We start from the raw sequence: 25985 nt of genomic DNA, 5'->3' as shown, positions 1-25985 counted from the left end.
CTAATTCTATGCATCAAATAGTTTGAGAGAACTAAAAGCATGCAAAACATAACAAAAAATGTTTCCATATGGAGTGCTTAAAAACAAAGTTTGCAAAACATACAATGAAAAGTGAAGAATAAAATTCAGGCTGGCACTGACCCACAGCAATAGTGGACCAAGGGTTTGACTTGATCTCAGAGGTCCCTTCCAACCCGGCTGATTCTATGATTCTGTGATTCCTTTAATGTGCTGGATTCTAATGGTATTGCCATCAGTCACTGTTCCATCTGTGAAACTAATGTTTATAGTAGAGAATATTAGAGGTGTAAATGTCAGATAAAGGCATCACAGCTTTAGTATACATAGGTTTAGGCCTGATGGGTCTTTGTCAGGAATCAGTTGGTATTTTAGTCAGTAAATGCTTGTGATTATGAGTTGTATTTTCATTATACAAAACAACATTAAGGCATTCTTTTCCTTTTAGCTATACAAACTAACTTTGCAACGTGGGGGTTTACTTGTTTATTTGGGGTTTTTTTTTGTTTTTCCATGGGCAATGAAAATGCTTCGTTTCTCTGTATAAATATGTAGAACTTAAAAATAAGACTAATCTGAGCAAGGTGGACTGCTTGTTGTAATTCGTGTGTGAATTTTGTTTTTGTTAGCCCACTATTGTATTTCCCAAGGATTTTGATGAAGTCAAGCATGCAAAGCAGGTAATTTTGAAGATACTTTAACTATTAGGTATTCCCTGTCAGGAAACATTAGTTATGTTTTTTTCTTCCTAATTGCCCATTTAATTCCCCACTTAGTATGCTCTGCCAAGTTCTTACATGACATTAGAACAAAGTAAGGAAAGAAAATCTCAAAAGAATATTCTGAGTTGACATGGAAATATATTTACCCACAAAATTCCCTGAGCACAGTCATAAAGAAATTTAGCATTCACTGGCACACCTTTTAAGCTCTGAGAGACAATTTTGACTTTTTATGCTCAGAGAAATGACAGCTTTAAATTGTTTAACTTTTAACCTAATCTGTTTGAAAGAAATCTCTGTCACATAACAGAAAAAGATGTGCAAGCTCAATTGGCTGCTCCGAGCTTGAAAGAGCTGCCAAGAGCTGTTCTGGATGCCTCCATGGCAGAGTGTTGAAATAATAAGTGTAATCTTTTTTGGACCATCTAGATAGCTTTCCCCTTGTGCTGGTCTACTCTTTTGTTGACCATTAGTATTAATTTTTTGTCTGTTATGCTTGTAGAATAGCAATCTGCATGTTACTAGCACCATAAAAATGTTTCCATCTTGTACATTTTACAGAAATATGCCAGGAAGATTCCCCCTTCTTTAATATTTGTATCTCTCAAATCTTTGTTTTCATGCACACAATTCTGCTTTTTCATAACTTTGTAGAAAAAGAGATTCCAGAGCTAGCACACCATGGAACAACAAAGGATAAGGATATTACATATTTTGTCAATCCAGAAGGCACATTTCTAATAATTTTTGTAGTTTAGTAAATTTATTCAGATGATAATAGAAGATACTTAGAATTTAATAAGCAAATAATATGCACCCCAGAGGTTCAGATTCTGCTTTTTTTTTGTCCCTTGTAAAGTCTCAATTTTTTTATTAAAGTGATGTGACTAAGATTTGTTGTAAACACTTTAATTTACAAAATCTTTCTAATCTATAACATTTTGATATAATTTGTAGAGATCAGTTATTACATGGCTCCTGAACCATGATCCTGCAGCACGACCAACAGCTGTGGAGCTGTTAAAAAGTGAACATCTTCCACCACCACAAATGGAAGAGTCTGAACTCCATGAAGTACTCCACCATACCTTAGCAAACGTGGATGGCAAGGCCTACCGGACCATGATGAGTCAGATATTTTCACAGCGTATCTCTCCAGCAATAGACTATACCTATGACAGTGATACACTGAAGGTTTGTAGGTGTTTGGGGGATGCATGGGTTTGGCTTTTTTCCCTGTGTTGAATTTTAAAAGAATGTGTTTATATGGATAAACTCTAACCTGTTTGAAAGAATTGCATTATCTCTTAAGATTAACCTTCACCTTGGTTCCCATTTAAAACTATGATCTGTACTGTGTGGGTTTGATTAGCCACTTTGCCTTTGAGCCTTTCTTCGGTGAAGAAACCAGCAGTGTTTATAGCAACTAAAGCTTTAGTCCAGATGATTACTTTCTTTACTCAGAATTTCTGTTAAACTAGTGGTACTTCCATCTGATTGCCAACAGAAAGTGTTACCTCTGACTGTTTTCTTCCCTTTCTAATCAAAGTGATTCTTCTTGGTTTAACTACTGTTAAATATTTCTGAATCTAAGGAAATACAAGGTAACACAGTACAATAATGCTTTGCATAGCTCTAGTTATTTTTTATTCTTGTAAGCATTGCAATTTATTGTAGTGGGACAAGGTAGCAGAATGTTTATTGCCTATATTACCTGGAATGATTGCCTGCACAGAGTGTTCATCGCATGTGAATTATATATGTACTTTTTATTTGTGATGGTTTCAGGGTAGTTTTTCTGTTTGGGCAGCCAAGATACAGCAGCATGTATGTGAGATTGTCAGCCGGATATTTAAAAGACACGGTGGGTGTGTTTACAAAAGTCATTCATTTCATTTTTTGTGATTGAGTGGATTTCGGAGAATGGAATGGTTTTACTGCTGTAAGAGGAGTCAGAAAGTATGTTCAGTAGCTGCACATCATTTGAAGTTTTTATAATACTTTTTATTGTTATTTTGTCATGCCAGTAATAGCTACTTATATCAGATCTGAATGATTCACATTTTCTACAAAAAGAACAGTGAAAATCTTAATTATGTTTTTGAATGTACGTGGTTGTTCTGATAAGTCAGTATGAGCTTTTAAGGTAAGGAGAGTTATGCAAAATCTAGATCTGAATATAAGGGTAGTTCTAGAGTGAAAGACCAAGCATCCATGTAGTACCATAACCTCTCTCTGAACATTACCAGAATGGGAAAGGCATAAGAAAGAATGTGGAAACAGCAAGCATATAATGGTATTTTCAGTAATACTACTCTTGGCAATGCCTTGCTGTTCAGGAACTTCCTGAGCCAAAGCTGATGCTATGATGTTTAGTAGTCTTCTGTTTTAATTTCCAGGAATCTGTCCAGTCATTAGCAATAGTATTTGCTTAAATTTAGTTTTTGAAAGGAAGAAAATTTATGCAGACACTGTCACACTTGCAATGTTATAAACTGTGTTGGTTTATAGGTGTTCATGATACTATTTTATATGAATATAGAGACTTATAAAATATAAACTGTGAGATTTCTTAATATATCATAAACTCATTAAACATGATAAAAATTTGGCAATACAGAAGAACAGGAAATTAAGAAATGTGAAGACAAGAAATAAGTTGCTCTCTCCCCTCCACCTCTTTAAAGCTTGACAGACTTTGGAAAGTTTGTCAACATTTTAGAAACTGAAATGTTTTCATTCTTTTGGGAAAAAAGGGGGGATACATATATATTGTTTTTTCTATTAGATTGTATCTACCATCTGTAATGGTTAGAATAATTTCTTTCTATATGGGGCTTTTTCTTTCTAATTTAAAAGTTTATGTTGAAATCTAATTGAAGACATGAGTTAAACTTCTATGAGAATCACTAGGGAATTTAAAACAGGAAAATATGTTTCAGTGATGACAGATATTATTGGTAGTAAGGTTTCAATGAAGATGAGATTCATACAGATAGATGGTTGCAAAACATAGCCAGAAAAAAGAAGTATTTGAGGTTTTAAAATGATATATAAACACTTCTAGTATGTTTTTAAGACAGCATTTGTTCTATATGGAAGTGCCTCTAGACCAAAGCAAGTACCACTGGTAACTGCAGAGATTCTCATCTGTTTCGTATGCATGCCTTTGTGAAAGGTGGTGTTTAAAGAGGAATGGCAAGGTGAGGATTCAGCTGGGCTGTGGAATTGGCAGTCTCCTCTTTTACTCTGTGGGCTGCCTGCTGAGTCTAAGAAATATGCGAGATAGAACATCTAAGTTTGTTTTGTGCTTTTGTTTAAATGTGGAAGAGGGGAGTCTATTAAATACCCTTAATGTAATTTTTAAAATGCATGGATTTACATTATCACGCCCTGCAAGGTTGTTCATGAACTTGTAAAAAGCAGATGTTACTTCTGAAATGAGAGAATAGTATTTTCTGATTTTTATGCAGGAGCCATCAAGCTTCATACTCCGCTGCTAATGCCCAGAAATAGGAAACTATATGAACATAATGAAGCTTCATATTTCATGGATCACAGTGGGATGCTGGTAATGCTTCCTTACGACCTCAGGGTAAGTAGTGTGATCTCTGTAGGCAAAGCTTGGTTTGAAGTGTGCTACGATGTTTGCAGATTGCTTTGATTCACTAGTTACAAATTTGGTTTAGGCTTATGCTTCTTCTGACTGCTGAAGTAGTGTACCTTTCTGTGTCTGTTCCTCTACTCCTGTTTTTTACTCCTAGTCTTTACTCCAGTCATCAGCTGGAGCCCTGATGACATATTGAAGAAATAGACTTTTTTCTTTTTTTTTTTTTTTTTTTTTTACACATAGGTGAAAATAATGTTTTTATTTAAAACTTGCAGCAAGGATGATTAGATTAATATTACTTGGTTATGGCAAGTATTTAAGGCATTATATTACACATATGAGAGTACAAGTGTAACTGCACGGTAGTAGTTCGTCTCCAGGTACAGAGCCCAGTCAGATTGACTGTTTTGTTTCAACAATTTTCATGTATTTTGTTTTTCAGATTCCTTTTGCAAGATTTGTAGCTAGAAATAACATATCAAACTTGAAAAGGTAAGAGACATAGAGGTGATGTTTTGCACGGATACCATGCTTTGACAGTGACTCCTGAAGAGGTTGATTCATTCTTCAATGTTTTCTTTAGATACTGTATAGAGCGAGTTTTCAGACCTCGGAAGTTAGACCGCTGTCATCCCAAAGAACTCCTAGAATGTGCATTTGACATCGTCACATCTACCGGAAATAGCTTTTTGCCTATAGCAGAAACAATTTATGCCATTTCAGAAATCATTCAAGAGTTTTCAGTGCTACAGGTAGATTGTCTGATCAGCCCTTTTGCTCTCTTTCCATCCTAAAAATTTAATCTAAGTAGATATTCAGTCTAATGTATTTCAAAAGGATACTTCGTTTAACCTTCACAGGTACACTTTCACTTTTTATCGATAGTCAATTATAGAACACTGTCATTTAAATAAAAAATATGTTTTGTAGGTAAACTTAAAATGAAGCATGGGTTTATGTGCAAAAGAAGTAATAATTGAATCCTTTGCAGTGCCATTTAAATAATGTCTTTTTGCTGTCACGCAAGTGATGATTGTAGAATGGGACAAGACTTGCCATTCTTTAGTTATAAACGGAAGGTAAGGTAGTGAAAGAAGAGTTTTGAAGTTAGTTTTGAACTATTACTAAACGTTTAGGAAGCCTCTTTGTTTTGTGTGGGGTTTGGTTTTTTTAAGCAAAACACAATGCAGTAAAACTTGCCTTTTTCATTTCTTTCTTCTTTTTATTTTATACTTTGTTAGGAAAGAAATTACAGTATTTATTTGAACCACACGGCCTTACTGAAAGCTATACTTTTGCACTGTGGGATACCAGAGGACAAACTCAGTCAAGTCTACATCATTCTATATGATGCTGTGGTAATGCATTAGTTATTAATCTAATTTCTGTAATCACCACTGTAGAGTATCCTATTTTGTGGAGCTGTCTAAAAGCCCATTGTCAGCATAGCCAGGGGTATCCTGTTGTTGATACATAAAAAGGCTGACTATCTTTGGGCTGTAAACACAGAATAATTACTTTCTGTTACTTCTGGGTTGGGATGGTTTAAGATGATTTTTTTAATGTATATTTATGAGAGAATTATTCACCTGTATAATCAAGAACTGGAAGGCCAGTCAATATAAACTTTAAAACTTATCTTAATATCAGGTTGGTCTTTTCTAATTTATAAGCAGAGAATATAGATGAAATTCATTTGAATAGGTACATAATGCATAAAATCCAATAAAATGCCATTTGAATCTGTTCTTCCTGTAGACTGAAAAGCTAACTAAAAGGGAGGTGGAAGCCAAATTCTGTAATCTTTCTCTCACGTCAAATAGTGTAAGTAATTTTAATTCAATGTTAATTTCTCTTTTATTTGCCATAAGTCAGTAATATTTTATTGTCTTTGTAATTTAATCAATGAGAGTAAGAAAAATAACCTGTTACTTGTGCTGTTCAAAATAGTCTCTTTCCAAGTAGTCTGACCTGGTTCTCTGTTTTCTCTGGAAGTCAGTATCACAACTGTTCAGGTTTCTTCTTTAAACATATTTTTCAGTTGTGGAAACTAATACCATCCTGTACGGTGGTATTTACTAAAACAAACCGAGACAAACTTTAAAAAAAATTCTGCGGATGTTGATGAATGTGCATAAAGAGTTGAAGTTAACTTCTGGACACTCTGAGACTTGTGTCTGTCTATTCCTTTCCTCAACTCACTACGTAAAAACAGGTTTCTAAGCAAAACAAACAAAAAAGGCAGATATTTTATTCTCACAAATATAAAGTCAAGTATTTTTTTTTTTTTTTAGATGTGACCTATTATGAGCACTGTCTGTGTTCCTACATGTGTTTATAATTTTATTTTTCCATTTTAGCTTTCTCGACTCTACAAATTCATTGAGCAGAAGGGAGAAGCAAGTAATGTATTTCCATTTTTAAACACAATGATAAAACAAAAGCCAGGTGTCACTCAGCTCTTGAAACATGGCATGAAGGATTTAGAGGAAATCATTGGTCTGTTAAAGCATCTGGGAATAAAACTTCAGGTTTGTAAAATACATTAATGGATTTACAGGCTGCTGGGCCTTGTAATTTGCCAGGAAACAAAGTAATGATATTTTAGAACAGAAAAAGCACATCAAAGTGTCTTTTGATGGCCTGTGATAATATTTACCTCTTCCAGTCAGAAGTCTGTGGCTTATCTTCTATAAAATGACAGACTTCTTTTTCCCCAACCAAGACTGAAGGCATTATTTAGAGCATAAAGGAGGGGTTTTATTAAATTTTAAAACAAACTGTAAATATTTTAAAAATACAGAAATCTGATGACTACTAAAGACCTCCACCTTCCTTGAGGCTTGCTATTTGGGTTTTGTGCTGTAGGTTTCTTGGGATACTTTAAGATTAAAGCATCATTTCCTTGTTTTTCATAGTATTTTAAATTTCTGGAGATAAGGAGTGTTTCCATATGTCTTCCTTATGCGAAAACAGTGTTTTCAATTCATGCTGCTAACAGGAAATTAATTATGTATGTGCACATACTCATTTTTATTTTACAGATTTCTATAAATCTGGGACTCGTTTACAAAATACAGCAGCACAATGGTATTATCTTTCAGTTTGTAGCATACATCAAAAGAAGACAAAGAACCGTGCCTGAAATTCTTGCTGCAGGGGGCAGATATGATCATCTGGTAAGTGCTCATATCTTTTAACAAATTTAGATTTATTTTTTTTTAACCCATGAAAAAATGGAAAGCCTGTTTGTCATTTTGCCAAGATAACTATTTGGTCTTCCATTTTGTTTTTGTCTTGTTTTGAGATTCCACAATTTAGAGGGCCACAGATGGTAGGACCAGTTCCTTCAGCTGTTGGAGTCAGCATAGCTATAGACAAAATAACTGCTGCTGTTTCCAGTGTAGAGGATTCTGTAAGTCTTTTTTCTGGGAAGTGGGGGATTTGTTTGTTGACTTCTGACAGTCGTTAACTTAATTGTAGCTACAGATGGGCAAAAAATAAGACGTTCAGATGTGTTATAAAATAATACCATACTGAAATAGAAGGCAGACATCAAGATGACCTGTTTTCTTTTGTTTCTCTTCGTAAAATTATTTAGTAAAATGAAAGTTAGGGGAAGAAGGGATCTTCAGGCTTACAACGTTTTATTTTCAATTTAAATGTCCCATTTTTCTTAGCCTGTGTATTCTTTCAGATGGAAGAGTACAACTGTAGATATTTAGTGTTACTTTTCCCCTACTTCTTCTACCTGTATAAAAATATGGAAGGTGGAGATGGAAGGAAACTTTAAGAATATGGACTACTTTGTACAGTGTCAAACAACTTCACTTGGTTGTGGAATGTGTATTTTATTAATTTTTCTTTATAATGAACATTGCTAAGCCAAGTGGGAAGGAGAGAACAGAATAGGCTGGAATACTTTGCAAGCTGAGGCTGTGAAGATGCTTTGTGTCAAAGATTAAGCTTCAGTGACTTTTAAACATGCTTAGGTAGATTGTAGCTCTAAAAAGAGGTGAATCTAACCCCCTTTTTGTTGTTGGTTTTTTGGGGGAGTTTTTTGTTTTAGTTTGATGCATTTTGACAAACATTGATGTATTTATCCTTCTTTGTTACTTTAACTGCCTTATGAAGGGGAAAAGGTGGTCTTGTAACTAATATTGTCTCCTTGTTTTTACTTTCCCTTCAGGTTTCTGTCAGTTCATGTGACCTGCTGGTTGTAAGTGTTGGTCAGATGTCAATGGGTAGAGCTATCAATATTGTTCAGAAACTCTGGACTGCAGGAATTCCAGCCGAAATAATGTATGACTGGTCCCAGGTAGAATTTCTATCTCCATGTGTTAACTAACCGTATTTTTGTTCTCTAAGATAAGTGCAACCAGAGATCATACTTTTTCAAGTTTGTTTCTGGTTTTCTGGAGTTATGGACTCATAGTACTGAACATGTAGGGTGCTATTCAGCTACAGTGATGTTAAGTCTCACTAGCCTTGCAGCATTCTTCCCGAGGATTTAAAAGCTCAGTGAAGGATCCCTCAATTAATAAATTTAATATTTAATAAAGGGCACATCAAGAACAGAATGGTAGCATTAACTTTTAAATATCCAGATGGCTGAAGACTTATCAGATACAGAGGGAATACCAATGTAATTCTACTGTTAGAAAAACGGTTCTTAAGGAGATGTGTGGTTGGAGGAAGAGAGAGTGGCAAGCTGAGTTGTTGTGCTCTTTTATCTCCAGTTGAAACAAAGCAGTGATTTAGGCAGTACTACCTCAGTGGAGTAGTGAGCTACACCACAACACTGAAGTCCCTTTTAATAGCAGTGACAGTTACCTTGAGGACTGTGAGTCTGGTTCACCTCTTTAAGTATGCCGGTTGGTGACTAACAAAAGAAACACTGTGCAGTTGCCCATCTTGAGTCATGTGCTGCAGAGCAGGCAGTTTTGAGCTCACTTAATTGCCTGACTTTTTTCTAATCTTTTGCCATAACATTTACAACAGTTTCAGTCCCTCAGAATTGGAAAAAATCCAGATTATATGCTTTTCCTATGATCTGCTGGGAGGTGTTTTGGGGGCTTTTGGGGGGTTTTTTTGGTGATTCATAAGGAATGAAGATTTGGGTATTTCTTGCCTCTGTCTAATGCTGTCCTGTAACCCAGTGCTGAGTAAGTCAGTATAGCAAGCCCTTCAATAAGCTCTGCACTGAGGATGTTGTTAAGTCAGCCTTGGTTTTACAGGAAACCCAGCTGGCTTCAGCTTTTGTGACAGACTACCAGTTATGCAGGACTGACTGAGCTATTACTGAAAGCTGCAGACAGCGGGTTGGTAACTGTTGATTGATGTTACACTGCACATTTTTACAGTTATGTAGACCCTGCACTTCTAGATAGAGCTAGCCCTTCCATGTGAGAACTAGGACTGCAGGGCCTAGGCTTTCTCTTTGTCTAAATGTAGACTTAGATTTCAATTTTTAAGGAGCATTAGGTGAATAAATATATATGCATAATGAAGTTTTCTCTCTCAGAAGCTTATATAAGCAGTGTAACTTGTATATCAAGTTATTTTAAAGATAGGAGACTTTGATTACTTAAATGGTCATTTTATAATCTGTCAAATTTCTTTCCCATTCCCCTTCTCCTGTTCAAATTTTAGTCCCAGGAAGAACTGCAGGAGTATTGCAGATGCTCTGGGATTACATATGTAGCTCTTGTGTCAGATAAAGAAGGAAGTCATGTGAAGGTAAGTGTAGGACCAGACGATGCTTGATGGTGTTTCAGATTTATAAACTGTTGTTATTTGGGGTTTCTATGATTGTTATTATTAATATAATATTAATTATACTTAAGTAGGTGAAGTTGAGGTAAATACAGTTTCAGTTGTTAAGTAGTAGAATGTTCTTCTAAAGAGTACTGCATTTTATCCCTTCATAACACTGTTATTCACCGACCTACTTTCTTCTAAGAAAGTCCAAAAGATTAGTACAAACATTGGTTGACTTTATTATTGGTGGTTTTATATGGAACGAGGTTTCCTGTGTCTCTGATTTTTTTTTAATCTACAAAATGAGTTAGTTAACTTAATGATCTTTCCAGTTGGCAGCTTTTCATGTTGCAAAATAAATACAACTAAAATATAAATCTAAGAATGTAGTTCAGACAGGCAGTCAGAATCACACTGCTTACCTCTGTAAGCTTAGGTTAAGATGCAAAGAATGGACTGTGTCACAACATGAATTACCACCTTCTGTACTCTGCAGCCTGTGGTTCTGCTACCTTTTTTTGAAGTTAAAAGTTTTAAAATATTCTGTATCATTAGAAAAAACATCTTTTTTTTTGGAATAAAGATTAATTCTTTGAAAAAATAGTAACCATTTGACAGCATCTGGTACGGACATTTTACCAAGCCAATGTGCCTTACTAAAATATTTTTCACTTGTTATTCATTCTCTTTGTTATTGTAACAGAGATAACAAATAACTGCATTAATTGTATGAATGAGTAGATCTTGATGATGAGAATGTGATATATCAAAGTCTTCCACAAGACTATTACAGAGCGTTCTTTTAAATATGGCTTTATTGAAGCAAAACCAAGAAAGAATATGCTAATGAAGGGGGAATGGTGTTGTTAGTGATTAATCTCTTGCCAGTAAAGATTGTGCAGATTCCTAAGTTTTGAATGGTTTGGTTTAACTCTTGCAAACTGAAAGGCGGCCTTATTCTAACATAATTGCTTAATTAAAAATAAGCTATTAATAATATGGTATTTACATCTATAAACCCTTCTGTTAAAAATTTAATTATCACATATTAAGTATAAGTAGCCAAGCTAGTTTAAGCTTTGGGAATACAGAAAAAATTAGTTGGTTGGGGAAAAAAAAGTCTAATCAAAGATTTAATGGGCAGCGATTGATTGGCAATGATGATACCTTCCTACCTTTCACTGTTTCACCTTTTATGGATGATTGATCCAGTTTGGTTTTGATTAAACTTGATAAGTTTATTCATATAACATTTTAAGAATCAACAATCTTAAGAACCACTGAACTACATCGTAGGTGAAATCCTTTGAGAAAGACAGACAGACGGAGAAAAGGATTTTAGAATCTGACTTAGTAGATCACCTGATCCAGAAGCTGAAAACAAAAACCGGTGACGAAAGATGTAGTAGGTAAGTAGCATAACATATGGGAAATGCTGAACTCAAGCAGTAGTTTGTACAGGTCGTTGATGTCTCCTGCTACCCATGTTTCACTCTCCTTTTTCTGGCCTCAGCCAGTCTAGGCATTTAACTTCATGACTAACCTGATTCTCAGGTGTTTTGTAATGGATCTATCAGAAGCTGTGAAAGAAAATCATTCTTTCTAAAAGTTACCTTATTTTTAGACCCTGAAAAGAGAATAGAAAAACCTTTGTTTAGTACTACTAAACAGAGAAATGCAGTAACTATGATTGTAATAACAGTGGCAGATTTGTCTTTAATGATTCTTGAATGTGGAAAGTAAATGAATTCAAACTTATTATTGAAAGCTTCTTTGAATATGCATGCTCTGAAGTATAAATGCTACTTTGATACCTTAGTATTCTATCACAGAAACCTGTAAGAAGTAGATTAAATTAATAATTCAGAGAGAATATTATCATAATATATTTTTGTATTAAGATCTAAATCACTCTTGCATGATAGGGAGCTCATCTTTTTGTATCCATAGGAAGCATTTCTTCTACACTTGATTTTTTGATGTAATTTTGTATGATTTCCTGTCAGTTCAAAATAAGAATTTAATCTGCAGATATGTGCTAGGAAGTGTCCATAAACTAATTCATCTGTTGGAATTAAATAAGTATGAATGATAATCTGAAAGTATTGTCCTATTACAGTATTTCTTTATTATTGTAAATTTGTTTCCTTACCTGTCTTTGTTTATTTTTAGAGAAACCTCAGATAATCTTCCAGTACTAAATCAAAAGGGATTGTTTACTAATATTTCAGGTATTTAATATCTAGTTTAAAAACATACAAGTTCTTTTTCTTTCTGCTCAAAAACTATTTTATAAGAAAATATTGCTGGAACAATTAATTTTAAAAATATTACCAAAGTCAGAGTAAGAAGATATTTTATAGCAGAGTTTCTGGTTAGAGACACTGCCTCTTAATCTCAAATGTTGTTCGAAGTGATTTAAAACTGAATTTTTCTCCACACTAGCAAAATAAGTGCTTAAACCAGTGAACAGAATATTCTCCATACAAGCATTCATTGATGCAGTGATCCAGGAGGGGGGGGAAAGCCAAACCCACAAACTTTTCCTAGCTGAGGAGAAATTAGATGTCATCCTGATAAAAAGTAACTTGACTTGTGATTGTTAAGGTGTTGAGTCCCATGTACATTGCCCTACTAAAAAAATCTAAAAATAACACTTTTTTTCAAATGAAAATACCTTTACATTTCTAGCTATGGATTTGCACTCCTTAATTTGATAATACAACTTTGTATATAAAGAATAATATTAAGTATCTATTGTGTGGATAAAGTCTGGTATTCTTGATAGTTACTTTACTATCAAGAATAGTGGGTGGTGGTGGTTGTTTTTGAAGAAATATTTCACACACACACTTGCTTAACAGCGAGGGAGAGAGGTGGCCGTGTTTAACTTGGGGTTTTGTGTGTGTGTAATTACCAGAAGTGGCAATTTGAATTTCAAAATAAGATATTTCAAATTTTAATTATTGAGGGGAGTTCGGGTTTCTTGTTTGTTTTGTCATTGATTCTGCAGTGGGACTGAGCATTAAATAGCTGCCTCGTTCTTGTAATAGCTTTTCTTTTTTTGATGTTCGGTATGTTGCATTCCTTTGTGAAACTCTGCAAGCCATTTGGAACCTTTCATTAGTTTCAGGGAAAACTGATGTAAAATACCAAAATTCTTAGTCTTAACAACCAGTCCTTCAAAGTCATAAGTGAGCATTTGAGAATTTACATGCACATCTCACTGTCCTGTAAGACTTTGGAGGTTTTCAGCAGCTTTTCAAACCCTGAATATGCAGATTTTATCTTATTAATATTTGTGAATTTTCAGTTTCTTACTACTTCTTATATAAAGTAAGTTTTAGTTTATAATCTGTGTTTGCATTTTAGGTGTATTTGAATCACATGGAACTCTCGTAGTGCCTAACGTTAGTGTTATAGCTCCTGAAAAATTATCTGCCAGTGCCAGGCGTCGTCAAGAAATTCAGGTACAGAGACATCAAATAAATATTAAGAAGTGTTCCTTAAAAGTTAAGGAATGGTAGAATTCATATTTCCACTACTACCTAACTTACACGAATTTATCCTATTTGTTTATTATTCATAAAATAAACTAGGAACAACACAAAAGGTTGAAGGCAAAGACCACCTTTTTTAATGTTTTGGATGTTTGGGATTATCTGTGATATTGTGGCTCAGCCATTCTTGTGTGTACGCATTATAAATCTTATTTTACTTAGAACCGTGGTTCTGGAACTTCCCTTTTTTTTTCTTTTTTGTCTTCCCCTCCCCATCCCTAAATGCTGAAGTGTGTTAAAGGTTCTTGTGGTTTAACTCCAGCCAGCAAAATCAAGCCTCACGCAGCCACTTGCTCACTCCCCCACCAGCAGGATCAGGGAGAGAATTGGAAGGATAAAAACTAGAAAATTCACGAATTGAAATAAAAACATTTTAATAGGGAAAGCAAATCTGGACACACAAGCAAAGCAGAACAAGGAATTCATTCACCACTTCCATGGGCAGGCAGGTGTTCAGCCATCCCCAGGAGAGCAGGGCTCCTTCACGTGTAACAGTTACTTGGGAAGACAAACACCATCATTCCAAAGGTCCCCCCTGTTCCTTCTTCCCCCCACTTCATGTACTGAGCATGGTGTTATATCGTGTGGGTCACCTGTCCTGGCTGTGTCTCCTCCCAACCTCCCAGGCACCCCCAGCCCCCTTGCCAATGTGGCAGTACAAAAAGCAGAAAAGGTCTTGGTTCTGTGTAAGCCCTGCTCAGCAATAACAAAAACATCTCTGTATTATCAACGCTGTGTTCAGCACAAATCCAAAACATAGCCCCATGCTAGCCACTGTGAAGAAAGTTAACTCTACCCCAGCCAAAACCAGCACAAATGTGCCAGTTCATCATACTTCTAATTTGCAGTATGTTTGTAACAGATACTCTGTGTATTTTATTCCATTCTGTTGCCTTAAAACTAAAGGCCTAAGAAAAAACTGCAGCTTTAAAAAAACCAAAAATCCCCAAACCAACCAACCAAACACAAAATCAAAACCCCCAACGCTGCCTAAAACATGACATTATAGTAATGTAGAAGAGATTTGGTGATGCTAGAAACAAATGTCAGAATTTTCTCCTTTAGGATTATTAATTTCAAGATATTTAGAGTATATGGTAAACCAGAACTGTAATTTTCTCCCCCAACTTGGATGTGCAACAAAAAAATCTCCCCTATAAATAGTACTTGAAACCCAAATAAACAACTGATTGTTACTCTCTGAGCTTTGAGCTAAACAGACTTACTGTTTTAGGTTTTGAATATGTAAAAGCAACTTTTCCAAGGTATGAAAGACAACATAATGCAAGGCTCTGACTACATTTGTAAAGTACTACCTTTGCAGGATCACTAGCTTCCTCTGGAAAAGTGTTACAAGGCATGACCCGTTTTTTGGTTTGACTTTTAAAATCAGTCCTTCTTCAACTAGAGATGATTCACTGTATCCAGTCACAGGTTCTCACATTCCTCTGAAAAGTTATCCAACACCCAGAAACACAAAGGCAGTTTTCACTAGGTATGTGAGCTTCCACGTTGTAACATGCAGTTGGTTCTGTCAGCTTTAGCACCATGCCACTATTGTCAAGTGTTTACAATTGCTGCAAGAGTGGCTCAGCCCCAGTCTCCTTCCTCTCTGCTCATCAAGCATTATTGTGACATTGTTACTGGAAATTATATTAAGCATGAATTTTAATTTAAATATTATACAGTTCTACATCTTCTGTTAGAAGCAGCCTCTCCTGTTCTCATCTGTGAAATAGAAAATCAGCACTTAAAACCCATCGTCACACAAGCAGTGTATTTTAATTTTGCCAATCTTTTGTTCCCAGGTGCAAACAAGACTTCAGACATTCATTTCTAGCCTGCAACAGAAAACAAGTGAGATTGACATTTTAGCTGTAAGTATTTGGCAGAAGCCTGAATTATTCCAAAGTTTTAATTGAAATGGATGATGCAGTTCCTGTCTGGAACAAACTACTGCCAATCGCCTCACTTTAGAGATATCAAACTTCTGGTTAAATAAGACCCATGGCCTGTTTCTTTAATACTTTTCAAGTATTAAAGGGATGTATGGGACAGTTGCATAGAACAAAATTTAACAAGTATTAAGTTGTAAGCTCTTAAGCTGTAATTACACTAACTACTGTGGTATATTTAATAACTTGTTCCTGCTAGATTTGCACTTCCATTTAAATCGACATAGCTCCTGTCTATATATAGTTTTTTGACTTCACTAACAGTGTCACAAAGGCCTTTAAAATGGTATATGCTTTGCAGGAAGCATACTGCCTATTTGCTGGCACCTATCTAGAACTTTCCATAATGGACACTGTGTTTAAAATTATTGTAAATTCCTAGTTCCATCAGCATGAGTGCTTCTTTGGAAATCAAAAAGTCTGGCTCACTTGGCAAACTCATTGAACAGAGAACTGTTAAGTACTGATTTCTTGGTATTTTTACAGGTAGATCTGCCAAAAGCAACTGTGATACACTTCTTATCATTAGAGGTAAGCAATTAAGTAATGTTGTTAAAACTCTAATTATAAACAATAGATGATAAATTCTGTTCCTAATGAAGTGGAATGTAAAATTCACCCATTGTAGTTTTTTTCTTTCAAGGAGGTTGAATTAGGTTTTAAAACTTGAAAGGACTTTTTTACCCAAGGAGCTTGACTGAGACTAGAAAAACCTTTTTGTCAAATATCCAAGTTACACAAGACAGCATTAGGAAGTCCTAATCCAAAGCTCTGGGGTTTTTTTCCCAAAGAATAGTTAACTGAAATTAAGTCTTAACTGCAGTTTTTCAGAAACCAGTAAGCATTAATGGCTATTTCAGCAAAGGTGTTTCTTGAAGCTGTTAATGAAGGAGGACCCAAAATACAGAAGCAGTTGTTTCAAGTACAGTAGTTGAAACATCTCAGTGAAGCCAAGATAAAAAGCGAATGTATAAATAATATATAGGCACCTTTTAACAACTTGGAAACTGCTCAGTGGTGGATAAGGGGGGATGACAACAACAAAGGCAAAGCTTTCTTCTTTCCTCCAATGACAGCACTCACTATGTTTAAAGTCAGAAGCTCTTACTAGGGAGATGGATGCCTCCCCAACCCCTGGAAAAAAAACCAACTCAAGAATGGCATCCTGGAAGTGCATTTAGTATTTTCAGACCTTTCATTTGCTGCTCTGAAGCAGTCCTTGTCCAGTAATCAAAACCCAGTGAAACATTTCAAGACATTTTCAAAATATTTAGTTCATCCAGTCTGCCCAAATCATGGAGATAGTTTATCAGCTTTCAGTTAAAAAAAAATAATTAAATATATATGCACACTATTAGATTGCATCATTCACTTTTGATCACCGTTACATCGCAGTTATTATATTCTGTCCAGCACTGCAAAATTGATAGAGCCGTTTTCATTGCTTATGCCTTTTTAGCACTAAAATTTGTTAAGAAACTGATCCCTAAATTCTTAATAAAGTTGCAGGTGTTGTTGGTATTCATATCTTTGAAAGCTGTTTAATTAAGGAGCATTGACATGACACAATATTGAGAAGACTGCATGCTATCCGGTGAAGTTCCTTCACAAGAGAATGTAAGACAAGTTCCTTGTCAATTTTTTTTCTTAGCTTGATGGAGATAGACAAGCCTTTGATGCTACTGTGAGACAGCTGATGTCACGATGGCCCAAACAGAGATGTTCATACTTACAAGCAATTTGTGATGAAATTTACAGTATCAAAATGGAAAAGAGGTAAATTTGTTAAGCTCTTAGGACAGGTACATAAACCACCTTATTTCTGCATTCAGACTGCTCCTACTTTGTCCTCCTTTTTCCACTCTCCCTGAGGCAAAAATAAATACTCAGTATAGTTCCTTGAAAAGTATGGGAAGAGTTTAGTGGTCATCTAACCCTCACTTACCGGTAAATTCTTCATTTTTATAAGCCCTTTCAAGAAACTCTAAAATGTATTGCTACTTCTATCACACTTGCTGCTGTGTTAATAAAACTTAATAGCAAACAACTACATGCAGTCAGATATATTGCTATACATAGTAGATATACTTCTTTGTAAATATAGTGTATGTATATGATGGTATACATATATGCATGTATATATATATATACACATACACACATATTTACTGCTACATAATAAACCCTCTTTTCTGATGAAGCAGACTCAGCTTGCCTTTTAAAACTCATGACCACATTTAATTCCTCCTACTTTGAAATACAATAGCAGTTAGGCACAGCTAAGAGTGCCCAGCTTCAAGCAAACATGTACAGTAAAGCCCATTTCTGTTTTCTAAGCATAAAAGCATATATGTCCAACTCATAGTCTCCTTGTTGGATTCTGGCAAGGCTGAAACCCAGATAGTCCAGATAATCTGGACACATCCAGTACATCCAGTTTTAAACCTCAAATTGTCAACTGTTGTATGTACTGGTACAGTTAAGTGAGTGAGACCTGGGTATTTATGCATTTTCTTAAACCTATGTTTCACTTGAATGTACTACTTAACCTTTAAATAAGACTAAAACCTGACTTTGGTTCCTTTTTCTTAGATGCACCAAAATCCTTCATGTTTGCTAACATTTACTATGGCAACTAAAGAGCAAGTGAAGCATTTTTTTTTTTCTCCCTGGGGCTTGCAGGGCTGGGAGCAACAGAACGCAATTATTACATACAAATAATGTTGGGTATGAATGTAATGCAGTCCCTGAAGTCTTACTTTTCCATCTGATGCCTGAGCACTGCTTAGTCATAAGCCTTCAGATCACTGAATGAAAACTGAACAGGCTAGATCAGTTGAAAAAGGATGAAGGGGAAAATTGCAGTGACAGCCTAACAAAGACTCACTGATTTTTTTCTACTCAATCTTTGCTGTTACCTTATTGCGATGATTTGTCACAGGAATTGTAACTTTTGAACTTGCAGTTTCAAAGTTTTAAAATTTTCTTTTTTTCCTTTCCTCTGCAGGGTTCCTGCACTTATCCTGTACAGTTACCGAGATGAATACAAGGTTTTGTTTTAGTACTTAAGGCATCTTTTATGGGATGCTCTTAAAAATGGACAACAGTGTTTTGTCAAAAGGAATTTCAAAAAGCTGTAGTAATGCAAGATGGGCAACTAGTGCCTTTTTCTGTGTCCAAATTGAATTTCATTTATATTTTCCTGGTTCTGGCCAGGACAGGGATAATTTTTGCTGTAGGGGGGAGGAGGTGTGGCCAGGACCCAGAGATTATTCTGTAGGGGGAAGGGGGTCTCTTCCAGGTCAGCATAGCGTGGCAGAGGGAGCAGTCAGGCATTGTTTCCGTGGGAATCGTTTGCCTCTTTCTTATATCCTCTGTCATTAGTATTGTTGCTGTTCCTGTTTGTTTTCATATCTCATTGCTGTTTCCAGTAAATTATTCTTAGTTCAGCCTGTGATCTTTACCTTTTGTGCCCCCAATTCTCCTCTCCAGCCTGCCAGAGGGGAAGGGGAAGCAAGCAGCACATGGTTTCAGTGGAAGCACTAAACTGGAGAACACCATTCCTAAAGCACAGCAGCCTTATTGGAGAATACCATTCCTAAACCATGACAAATGTAAAACTGTAATATGTCAAAATGTGGAAATAAATGTTTTATAGGCAATTAAGGAGTGAGTCTGACTATAGCCACAGCTATGTATTACCATGTAATTCTTGCCCCTTATGCTACAAAAATCAGCTGTACAGGTGTAAAACTAATATTTTAAAATAGTTTCAGACTGCCTTTTATGCAACAGTAGTACTGCAATGAGAAACCTCAGTTCAAGAACTAGGGAGAATAAATTGCCTTCAACTATGACAAACTGTTTTAAACTTTTTTGAAGAATTTTTATGTAATAAAAGGTTTAGCTACTGAGCCTTCTTGAAATATGCATTACAAGCTATTGGGGTGTGATTTGTTGTTTGTTTTTTTTTTTAAACCTACTGTTTTAATTTATATATAAAATATGGCAGATTTCAGGCTGAGAGCTGTTACAAGCCTGGCTGCCTATGCTTGTCCTGTCTGTACTTCTGCATTTAAATCAAGCTTCTGTGAGACGAAGACCTGACAGAAGCAAGCACTTGTTTCAGACCTGCAGGATCTAAACCTAAGAGTAATCTGCATGTGCTTGAGGCATAACCAAAGTTTTGACCTAGCTTTCCTTACCTGGGTTGTCAGATTAAGTTTGAAGTCAGTAATGATGGGAATATTATAATTATCTTCTTGAAGCAAGTAGCACAACTCCATCAGGAAGAATGAAGCTGAGAATCTGAAGATGAATTACAGCAGCCATAGTTAACTATGCATTGTATTTCACATCAAAGTGAATATGCAAAATGAATATGCAGAAATGTTAGAGATTTCTGGAAATATACTGGTGTTTACCATCCCTCCCCACCTGCTACCTTCTGTTTAAACAGCTTACCCCTCTTTCCTTTTCTAACTCAAATGACTGCCATTAGCACTGCAGGCTCATTGTATTAAGAAATATCTACTTACTAATTTCTGCTCTGCTCTTTTAGTAAAGAGGAGTGCAGAGTTAAAATATAAAGAGGTAACTTTAAAGACAAACCCAAGAACTTCTGAGAACTGTGAAAGTTGTAACAGCAACACCCAAAGCAGCATCAACAGAATCAATCCTAAAGGCACGGATAACTGTACCATTACTAGTAATTCACCAAGACAAGTCATTACAACCAAATCCGTTTTTCATTATGTTTAATAGGAACAATTACGTATTTTTACATCTGCTCATATGAAGGAAGGAAAATTCAGATCCCCAAATATATTGAAGGATGAAGTTTAAAAAAAAATAAAAGTTTAGATGACATGAGCATTTTTAAGCCATGTCTGAAGGGAACACGATGCAAAGTCCTACCCTCCCCCCACCCAGGGACAGCACAGGTGGATCGGCATGGAGTGAAGGCACAGCTGCCTGGCTCTACAAGAGCTCGAGCACTGTGCTGGCTGCCTTAAGGATATCCACACTGCATCATGTAGACATGTCCCTCAGATTAAGACACACAAACAGGAAAGCAGCTGTTCCTGATAATACGTTGGCACCTGCTTTCCCTGTTATTACTGAGGCTCATGTATAAAACTAGGCATCTGTCACTGGGGCTCCTCCTCCAGTCTTATTTTGTTTATGGTATGGTGCATTTCTCTTCACCCTGTGTTACCCCCCAAACAGGTTTTACAAACAGCAGCAGTGTAAGTACAAAACTTCTGAGTCTAAAACTATTTTAGTATAACACTGTACATACTCCTGCCACACCACAATCCAAAGAAAGCACCTCTGCTGTCAGGTTAAACAAAAGTACTGATCATATCCCAGTATCCTGCTGGAAGGAAAGCCAAAGACAAGTGGTAACTCAAAAAGAAATGGACTTTGCTTTGAGTGAGGGTAAAGTCTGTTATGGTGATGGTAGGACACTGTTCCATCACTGTGTTGCTTTACTTTTCTTGGTTTTGCTTTTCTTGTCTTTTTTCTTCAAGCCATCCATGTTAGCCCTCAGCAGATTTGAATATGCCTGAAACAACAATTGGAACCATTTAAAAAAACCCAAATATTTAAATGACAATATGTGAGAAGTAGCATTTGACATACTACTAAGGGATAGTTATCTGCATTTTCTCAGAATAACGCTCTTACACCCTGCACTGCGAACATACTGTTTCTAAACCAATGCACAAAGTCAGATAAAATAAAAGACTATTTTTTAAACAAATGCAGATGGATGAGTAGTCTAAGGTTAATCTATATAGCAGTTCAGCACAGAATCAACCTATTCACAGCTGTGCAGTGCTTCCAGCTGACCATTAACAATACCTACAGAAAGGGAAGATAAAAGGCATACAAAACTTACCATCTGGAATTTATTTACTTCCTTTGAGCTCACCTAAAAAAGTAATACTGAAGGTTAACCAAGAAAACTCTGGCTTGCATTACAAACCAAGTATCGCTACATGTTTATCCACCAGATAGCATATAGTCTTTCTAGCAGCAGTTGGGTCCACTCATTACATTCAGTGGCCAATAGGCTGGACTGATATAAGACTTCGCTCATTTAGAAAGCTGAAAATGCTACTTGATTAACAAAATCCTCTAGAGGCCATTCATCCCTAATCCATGTGTTTTCAAATGGGAAGAATGTGAAGGAACATTCAGAGGAAGGTTTGATTAACTTGTAGGGCCATAAAAGCACTGCAGCCCAGATTCGCTCAACCATTTCTCAAAGTAACATTTTTCCTTTTCACATCACAGAGGAGAGCTAAGGTCAGCTAAATCCTTTCCCAATCCCTCATTCAAAGTAAACACACATCAGGTTTTCAACTTCTAGTTAACGGTTTCTGAAATTTTACTTAAAATACAGAGCATTAAATCAAAGATCCATAAGGCCACTAATCTTTTTAACTCAAAGTTGTCACTTACCACTGTGCTAATTTTCTTCTTTCCATCAGTTGCCCTTAGAAGACACTTATTGTCTGCTGGTTCAAAACTTTCTACGTGGCCTTTGCGTGGGACTGGTTTTGTTCGGCCATCATCTGTATTGAAAGAGAATGTTTATCTGTATTTCGCTACAATCAAGAGATGCCTTCTGACATTAGATGTTAAAAACATGCTCATGATCTGTAAAACACCTTGGAATTCAAGGCCATCTGAACTGACAAACTGTTCACAGACCTCTTACTCTGTAACCCCAGAAGGATCTGTTCCATGAGCTACATCTGCCAGAAAAAATAAAGTAAATCCTCACCCTGACATGCCATATGAACCACCTGCTCCAGCAGCAGTGTGCTTTAAGTGCATGTCATCCTGCTACCTCCCACACAGGGCCTCTCAAGTAGTGCCAGCTAGCCAGGAACCAGAGGAACATGAACAGACCAAAGCAACACTGGAATTCTCCTTGTATAGAAATGTAGTGCTTTTCAATTATTGTTTGGCAATCAGAAAGTCCCATATCTCCTGCACTCTGAAATACAGCCTTACTCAAAGTTTATTAATACTACTAATGGCAGTACCATCAGTACACCAGCTGACTGGTTTGTCCCTATGACTGCTCTTGTTTCCAGACACCCTGGATTACAACTATATCTTTTAAAATACCTGCTGACAACACTCAATCAGGTGTAGGGGAACACCTCCTTAGTCCAGTACCAGATTCAAAACTTACATTTCTTCAGCGTTATGAAAACACTCCCGGAAGTTCTGCACTTTTGGAACAGCCTGGTAAGCTCCGTCAGAAACTGCAAGAGAAAACAGACCCCACCGTGATTGGGGAGCACCACACAACGGCGAGCCCCTCTCCCCGCGCAGCCCCTGCCTCGCCCCAGGCTCTCCATGCCGCAGGAGCCAGCGCCGAGGGAAGGCGAGCTCCCGGCTTTCCCCACGCCGGAGCTGCAGGACACAAGGCCGCAGCCAGGGGCGGCCCGGCCTGGTCCGCGGCTCTGACTCCGGACACGGGATCTGAGCTCCCCGCACCTCCCGCGGCCCCGGCGCTCCTGCCCTCCGCCCCGCCCGAGTCAATGGGCACAGCGACGCTCGCCCTGCTCCGCTCCGCTCCCCTCCCCCGCAGCGGCTCCCCCGCCGCCGGGGCCGCCGCTGGGCTTTGCGGGCCCCTCTTCCTCCTTCCCACCCTCCTCCTCTCCCTCGGTGCCCCCGCGGCGGCACAGGGAGCTCGCCCCGCGCTCCCGGCGCCGCCCGGCCCGGCACCTGCTCGCTCTCCAGCAGCACCATCCTGCCCGCGCCGGAACCAACGCGCGCGCAGGCGCAGGGCAGCGGCAGCGCCACGTCAGCGGGGCGGGGGGGGCGCTCACGGGGCGGCACCGCCTCTGGCACCGCCTCTGGCACCGCCTCTGGCACCGCCTCTGGCACCGCCTCTGGCACCGCCTCTGGCACCGCCGGGCGCGGCTGCAGCCGCACGTGCCGCGGCCTCCGCCCGGGCACTGGAAAGCGGCCGGGACCCCCAGGGAAGTGCCGAAGCGGCCTGTGCCAAGCGCTCTGCTGAGCGCGGCTGGCGCTGAAGGGTGGGATTTGAGACTAAACGAGCCAGATCCCTGGACTTGTACAAGAAACCTGCGTCTGGCAGGGGCGAGAGGGCGCTTCGCATCCCTAACACTTGAAGCTCCTGAGGGACGGGTTCTGGGAAAGGGGAGTTTTCAGTCAGGCCCGGGTTAGTCGACGCGGAGCACACGGAAATAGCGTGTGATCTACTGCCTTTTTGTGTTTCTCACTAGGAAAATAGATTTCTTTTTCCTCCGTGGACCTAACAAAAGTGAAAGATTGTGCCTTGCATACAGATGAAAGGGGAAAGCTGCTCTCGGGTTCATAGGTGCTTGAGCCCCTGAGGAATTCATCCTGTTCATTTATGAGCTCTGGTCTGTGGTCTTGTTCTAGACAGAACTAAAATACCTTCTTGCGTTATCATTCTCATGGTGGGAGTGTTGTTTAATATACAAAACAACACTAGATAATCAGAGCCTAGTCTTTTTTTAGAGTTCACAATTATTCTCTGTCCTTTTGCAGGGTAAGCGGGAGGCAGTAGAGGGTGCTGTGATTGCACACACAGAAATGAAACTGCCTGAAGAACAAGGAAACAAATACCCAAGAAGCAGGTCATCACAACATGGCCATGGTTTACCAAAATCTATCAGGTTATTGAGGTAACTCCATTATGTTGGAGTCGAAGGGAGTGTAGGGATCCAACACTACCTTTCCCTTACTGTGGATGGTATTGTCCTCCTGATGTTTTTGCACTTGTGTTACTTGCAGTTGAGGAGGAAAGACTTCAGCAAAATAAATTCCATTGTTTCTCATAGCATTAAAAATCTCATAAAAAACTACGGAATGTATGTCAAGTCTTCTGAAAACGGGCCTTCTAAGGGGACACTGTCAGTGCTGTGGTTGGAAGTACTGATACACCAAAGCCTTGTAGAATTGTAGAAAGTGATGGTCCCTGCCCCTACCAGCTTACAGTCAGTTGCCACAACAAGTGAAGATGGGTGGATTCTTGGAGTCATTGCTTACACGTACTTCCTCTAACCCTGCCTCACTGCAGGAGCAGTCATGACAAACTCACTGCAAGAGGTTATTTTGTCAGGAATCAGAGTAGGGTCGTGTTTTCAAGAAAGCTCTGAACATAGACAATGTAAGAGCGTTGCAGATTTTTACAGGCAACTTGTGAAAGAAGAGCAGAAATGGAAAAACTAAAACAATTGCAACATACTCCCTCTTGGAAACTACCATGGTCACAGACACTGGAAGGCAGAAGTACATTTCCACTCATGCTTGCCAAAAGAGACGATGGGTGGTCTCATAGCTGAAACACAGGGACTACAACTCTCACCTGAATTCTGACTCGAATTCACCATGAGTTGCCATTAACTGGTCTCCTAACTTCCCTGTGCCACAACTCTTCTTTCATAAAGGTGGGGAAACATATGTAGTTATTATCTAAATCTTTTACATAACAAAAAGCATCAGTGCCTGTGGGATGAGCACCACAGAGGGTTTTTTTCCCTTTTGCACAAAACTCTCACCTCTCTATTAGGTGCTACTTCATTTGCCAAAGTGTCCCTTCAGGACATCATGGCTGTAGTTGTGCCCGCCTTGATGTAGCTGGGGTGTCAGTAGCAGCGTAGCTACTGCATCAGAGACTGTACAAGGATGCATGGCATTTACCTATCCAGGTAGATTCCTTGCAGGAACCCATGACACCAAATGTCTGCTTCTGTTTTATGCTGGAAGAAGGGACAAAGGGGAAACCACTGTGAAGAACTCCAGAGAGTTGCATAAAGTTTACATTTTTCAAATCTGTTGTTTTATCAGCAATTTTTTTGAAAATGTATTTGTCTCACTGCTAATAAAAGAAGTGGCTCCACTGAACTGCTGAATTTCTTTCCACAAGAAAGAAGGAGGATTTTATTTTTTTTTTTGCATGCATGTGTGTGTGTTAGTTTATCTTCCAGATCTTGAAGCTGTTTTTCAAGCCAGAATGTCACAATTTAATTGGAGGAGAAGCCTTAATCACAACTTGCAAACAAGGTGAAAATGGAACATTTTTAACGACTCCTTTCCAAAAAATAAATGGAACAGGGGAATGCTGACATTGCTTTACTTTTGCCAAAGGCTGCCAACACTCGGAGGGAATAAGCTATTCAGCTGGCGAAAAAGTGCTGAACAAACACTGAAGGAGCTAAAGGGATACTCCCAACCATGATATACTCACTTTTCACTCTATCTCCTGCCCCAGTCTAATGGCTTTCCCCTCACTCCCTGCCCTCAGGAAAAAAAAGGGGGTAAAAAAGGAAAAAAAAGAACA

General features: G+C 37.9%; 2 protein-coding genes and 1 long non-coding RNA gene across 4 annotated transcripts in view; 2 read left to right on the top strand and 1 right to left on the bottom strand.

Annotated features, from left to right (window-relative positions):
* The window catches only part of EIF2AK4 (eukaryotic translation initiation factor 2 alpha kinase 4), a 37145-nt gene extending 17578 nt beyond the window's left edge, over window positions 1-19567 (top strand). The window contains exons 20-40 of one of the 2 annotated variants that reach the window (XM_039378738.1): window positions 648-698; window positions 1698-1934; window positions 2529-2604; window positions 4214-4335; window positions 4793-4842; window positions 4934-5102; window positions 5592-5708; window positions 6109-6174; window positions 6711-6881; window positions 7395-7529; window positions 7658-7765; window positions 8540-8668; window positions 10003-10089; window positions 11407-11519; window positions 12283-12341; window positions 13483-13580; window positions 15479-15547; window positions 16112-16156; window positions 17277-17401; window positions 18633-18675; window positions 19118-19567. In XM_039378738.1, the coding sequence (XP_039234672.1) occupies window positions 648-698; window positions 1698-1934; window positions 2529-2604; window positions 4214-4335; window positions 4793-4842; window positions 4934-5102; window positions 5592-5708; window positions 6109-6174; window positions 6711-6881; window positions 7395-7529; window positions 7658-7765; window positions 8540-8668; window positions 10003-10089; window positions 11407-11519; window positions 12283-12341; window positions 13483-13580; window positions 15479-15547; window positions 16112-16156; window positions 17277-17401; window positions 18633-18675; window positions 19118-19171 (2124 nt within the window). In that variant the 3' untranslated portion in view covers window positions 19172-19567. Of the gene's footprint in view, window positions 1-647; window positions 699-1697; window positions 1935-2528; window positions 2605-4213; window positions 4336-4792; window positions 4843-4933; window positions 5103-5591; window positions 5709-6108; window positions 6175-6710; window positions 6882-7394; window positions 7530-7657; window positions 7766-8539; window positions 8669-10002; window positions 10090-11406; window positions 11520-12282; window positions 12342-13482; window positions 13581-15478; window positions 15548-16111; window positions 16157-17276; window positions 17402-18632 lie in introns of both variants that reach the window. The other variant, XM_027716854.2, reaches the window with a different exon arrangement.
* Window positions 19568-20354: 787 nt separating this feature from the next.
* On the bottom strand, window positions 20355-23447 carry SRP14 (signal recognition particle 14). The gene is made up of 5 exons (XM_027716867.2): window positions 23378-23447; window positions 22839-22911; window positions 22097-22209; window positions 21531-21563; window positions 20355-21194 (listed from the first exon to the last, which is right to left on the bottom strand). The coding sequence occupies exons 1-5, from the start codon at window positions 23399-23401 to the stop codon at window positions 21105-21107; spliced, it is 333 nt and encodes a 110-aa protein (XP_027572668.1). The 5' UTR covers window positions 23402-23447; the 3' UTR covers window positions 20355-21104.
* A 94-nt stretch (window positions 23448-23541) lies between these two features.
* On the top strand, window positions 23542-25549 carry LOC120322715. The gene is made up of 2 exons (XR_005562567.1): window positions 23542-23691; window positions 24191-25549. It is a non-coding gene; the product is annotated as an uncharacterized LOC120322715 (long non-coding RNA).
* Window positions 25550-25985: the final 436 nt, after the last annotated feature.

The sequence above is a fragment of the Pipra filicauda genome, unplaced genomic scaffold, assembly GCF_003945595.2.
Source record: "Pipra filicauda isolate LSUMZ 115617 unplaced genomic scaffold, ASM394559v2 scaffold145_size1923396_pilon, whole genome shotgun sequence".
NCBI lineage: Eukaryota > Metazoa > Chordata > Aves > Passeriformes > Pipridae > Pipra > Pipra filicauda.
Note: the sequence above shows the minus strand (reverse complement) of the source record. Positions and strands in the feature narration are given on the sequence as shown.

Bases quoted from the DNA above. Each gene is read 5' to 3' on its own strand.
- SRP14 (XM_027716867.2), bottom strand. From the start codon at position 23,401: ATGGTGCTGCTGGAGAGCGAGCAG. The intron at 22,912-23,377 runs GTGCCGGGCCGG...TTTCTCTTGCAG, and splicing joins TGCTGCTGGAGAGCGAGCAG to TTTCTGACGGAGCTTACCAG. The intron at 21,195-21,530 runs GTAAGTTTTGTA...TTGTTGTTTCAG, and splicing joins AAGTAAATAAATTCCAGATG to GCATATTCAAATCTGCTGAG.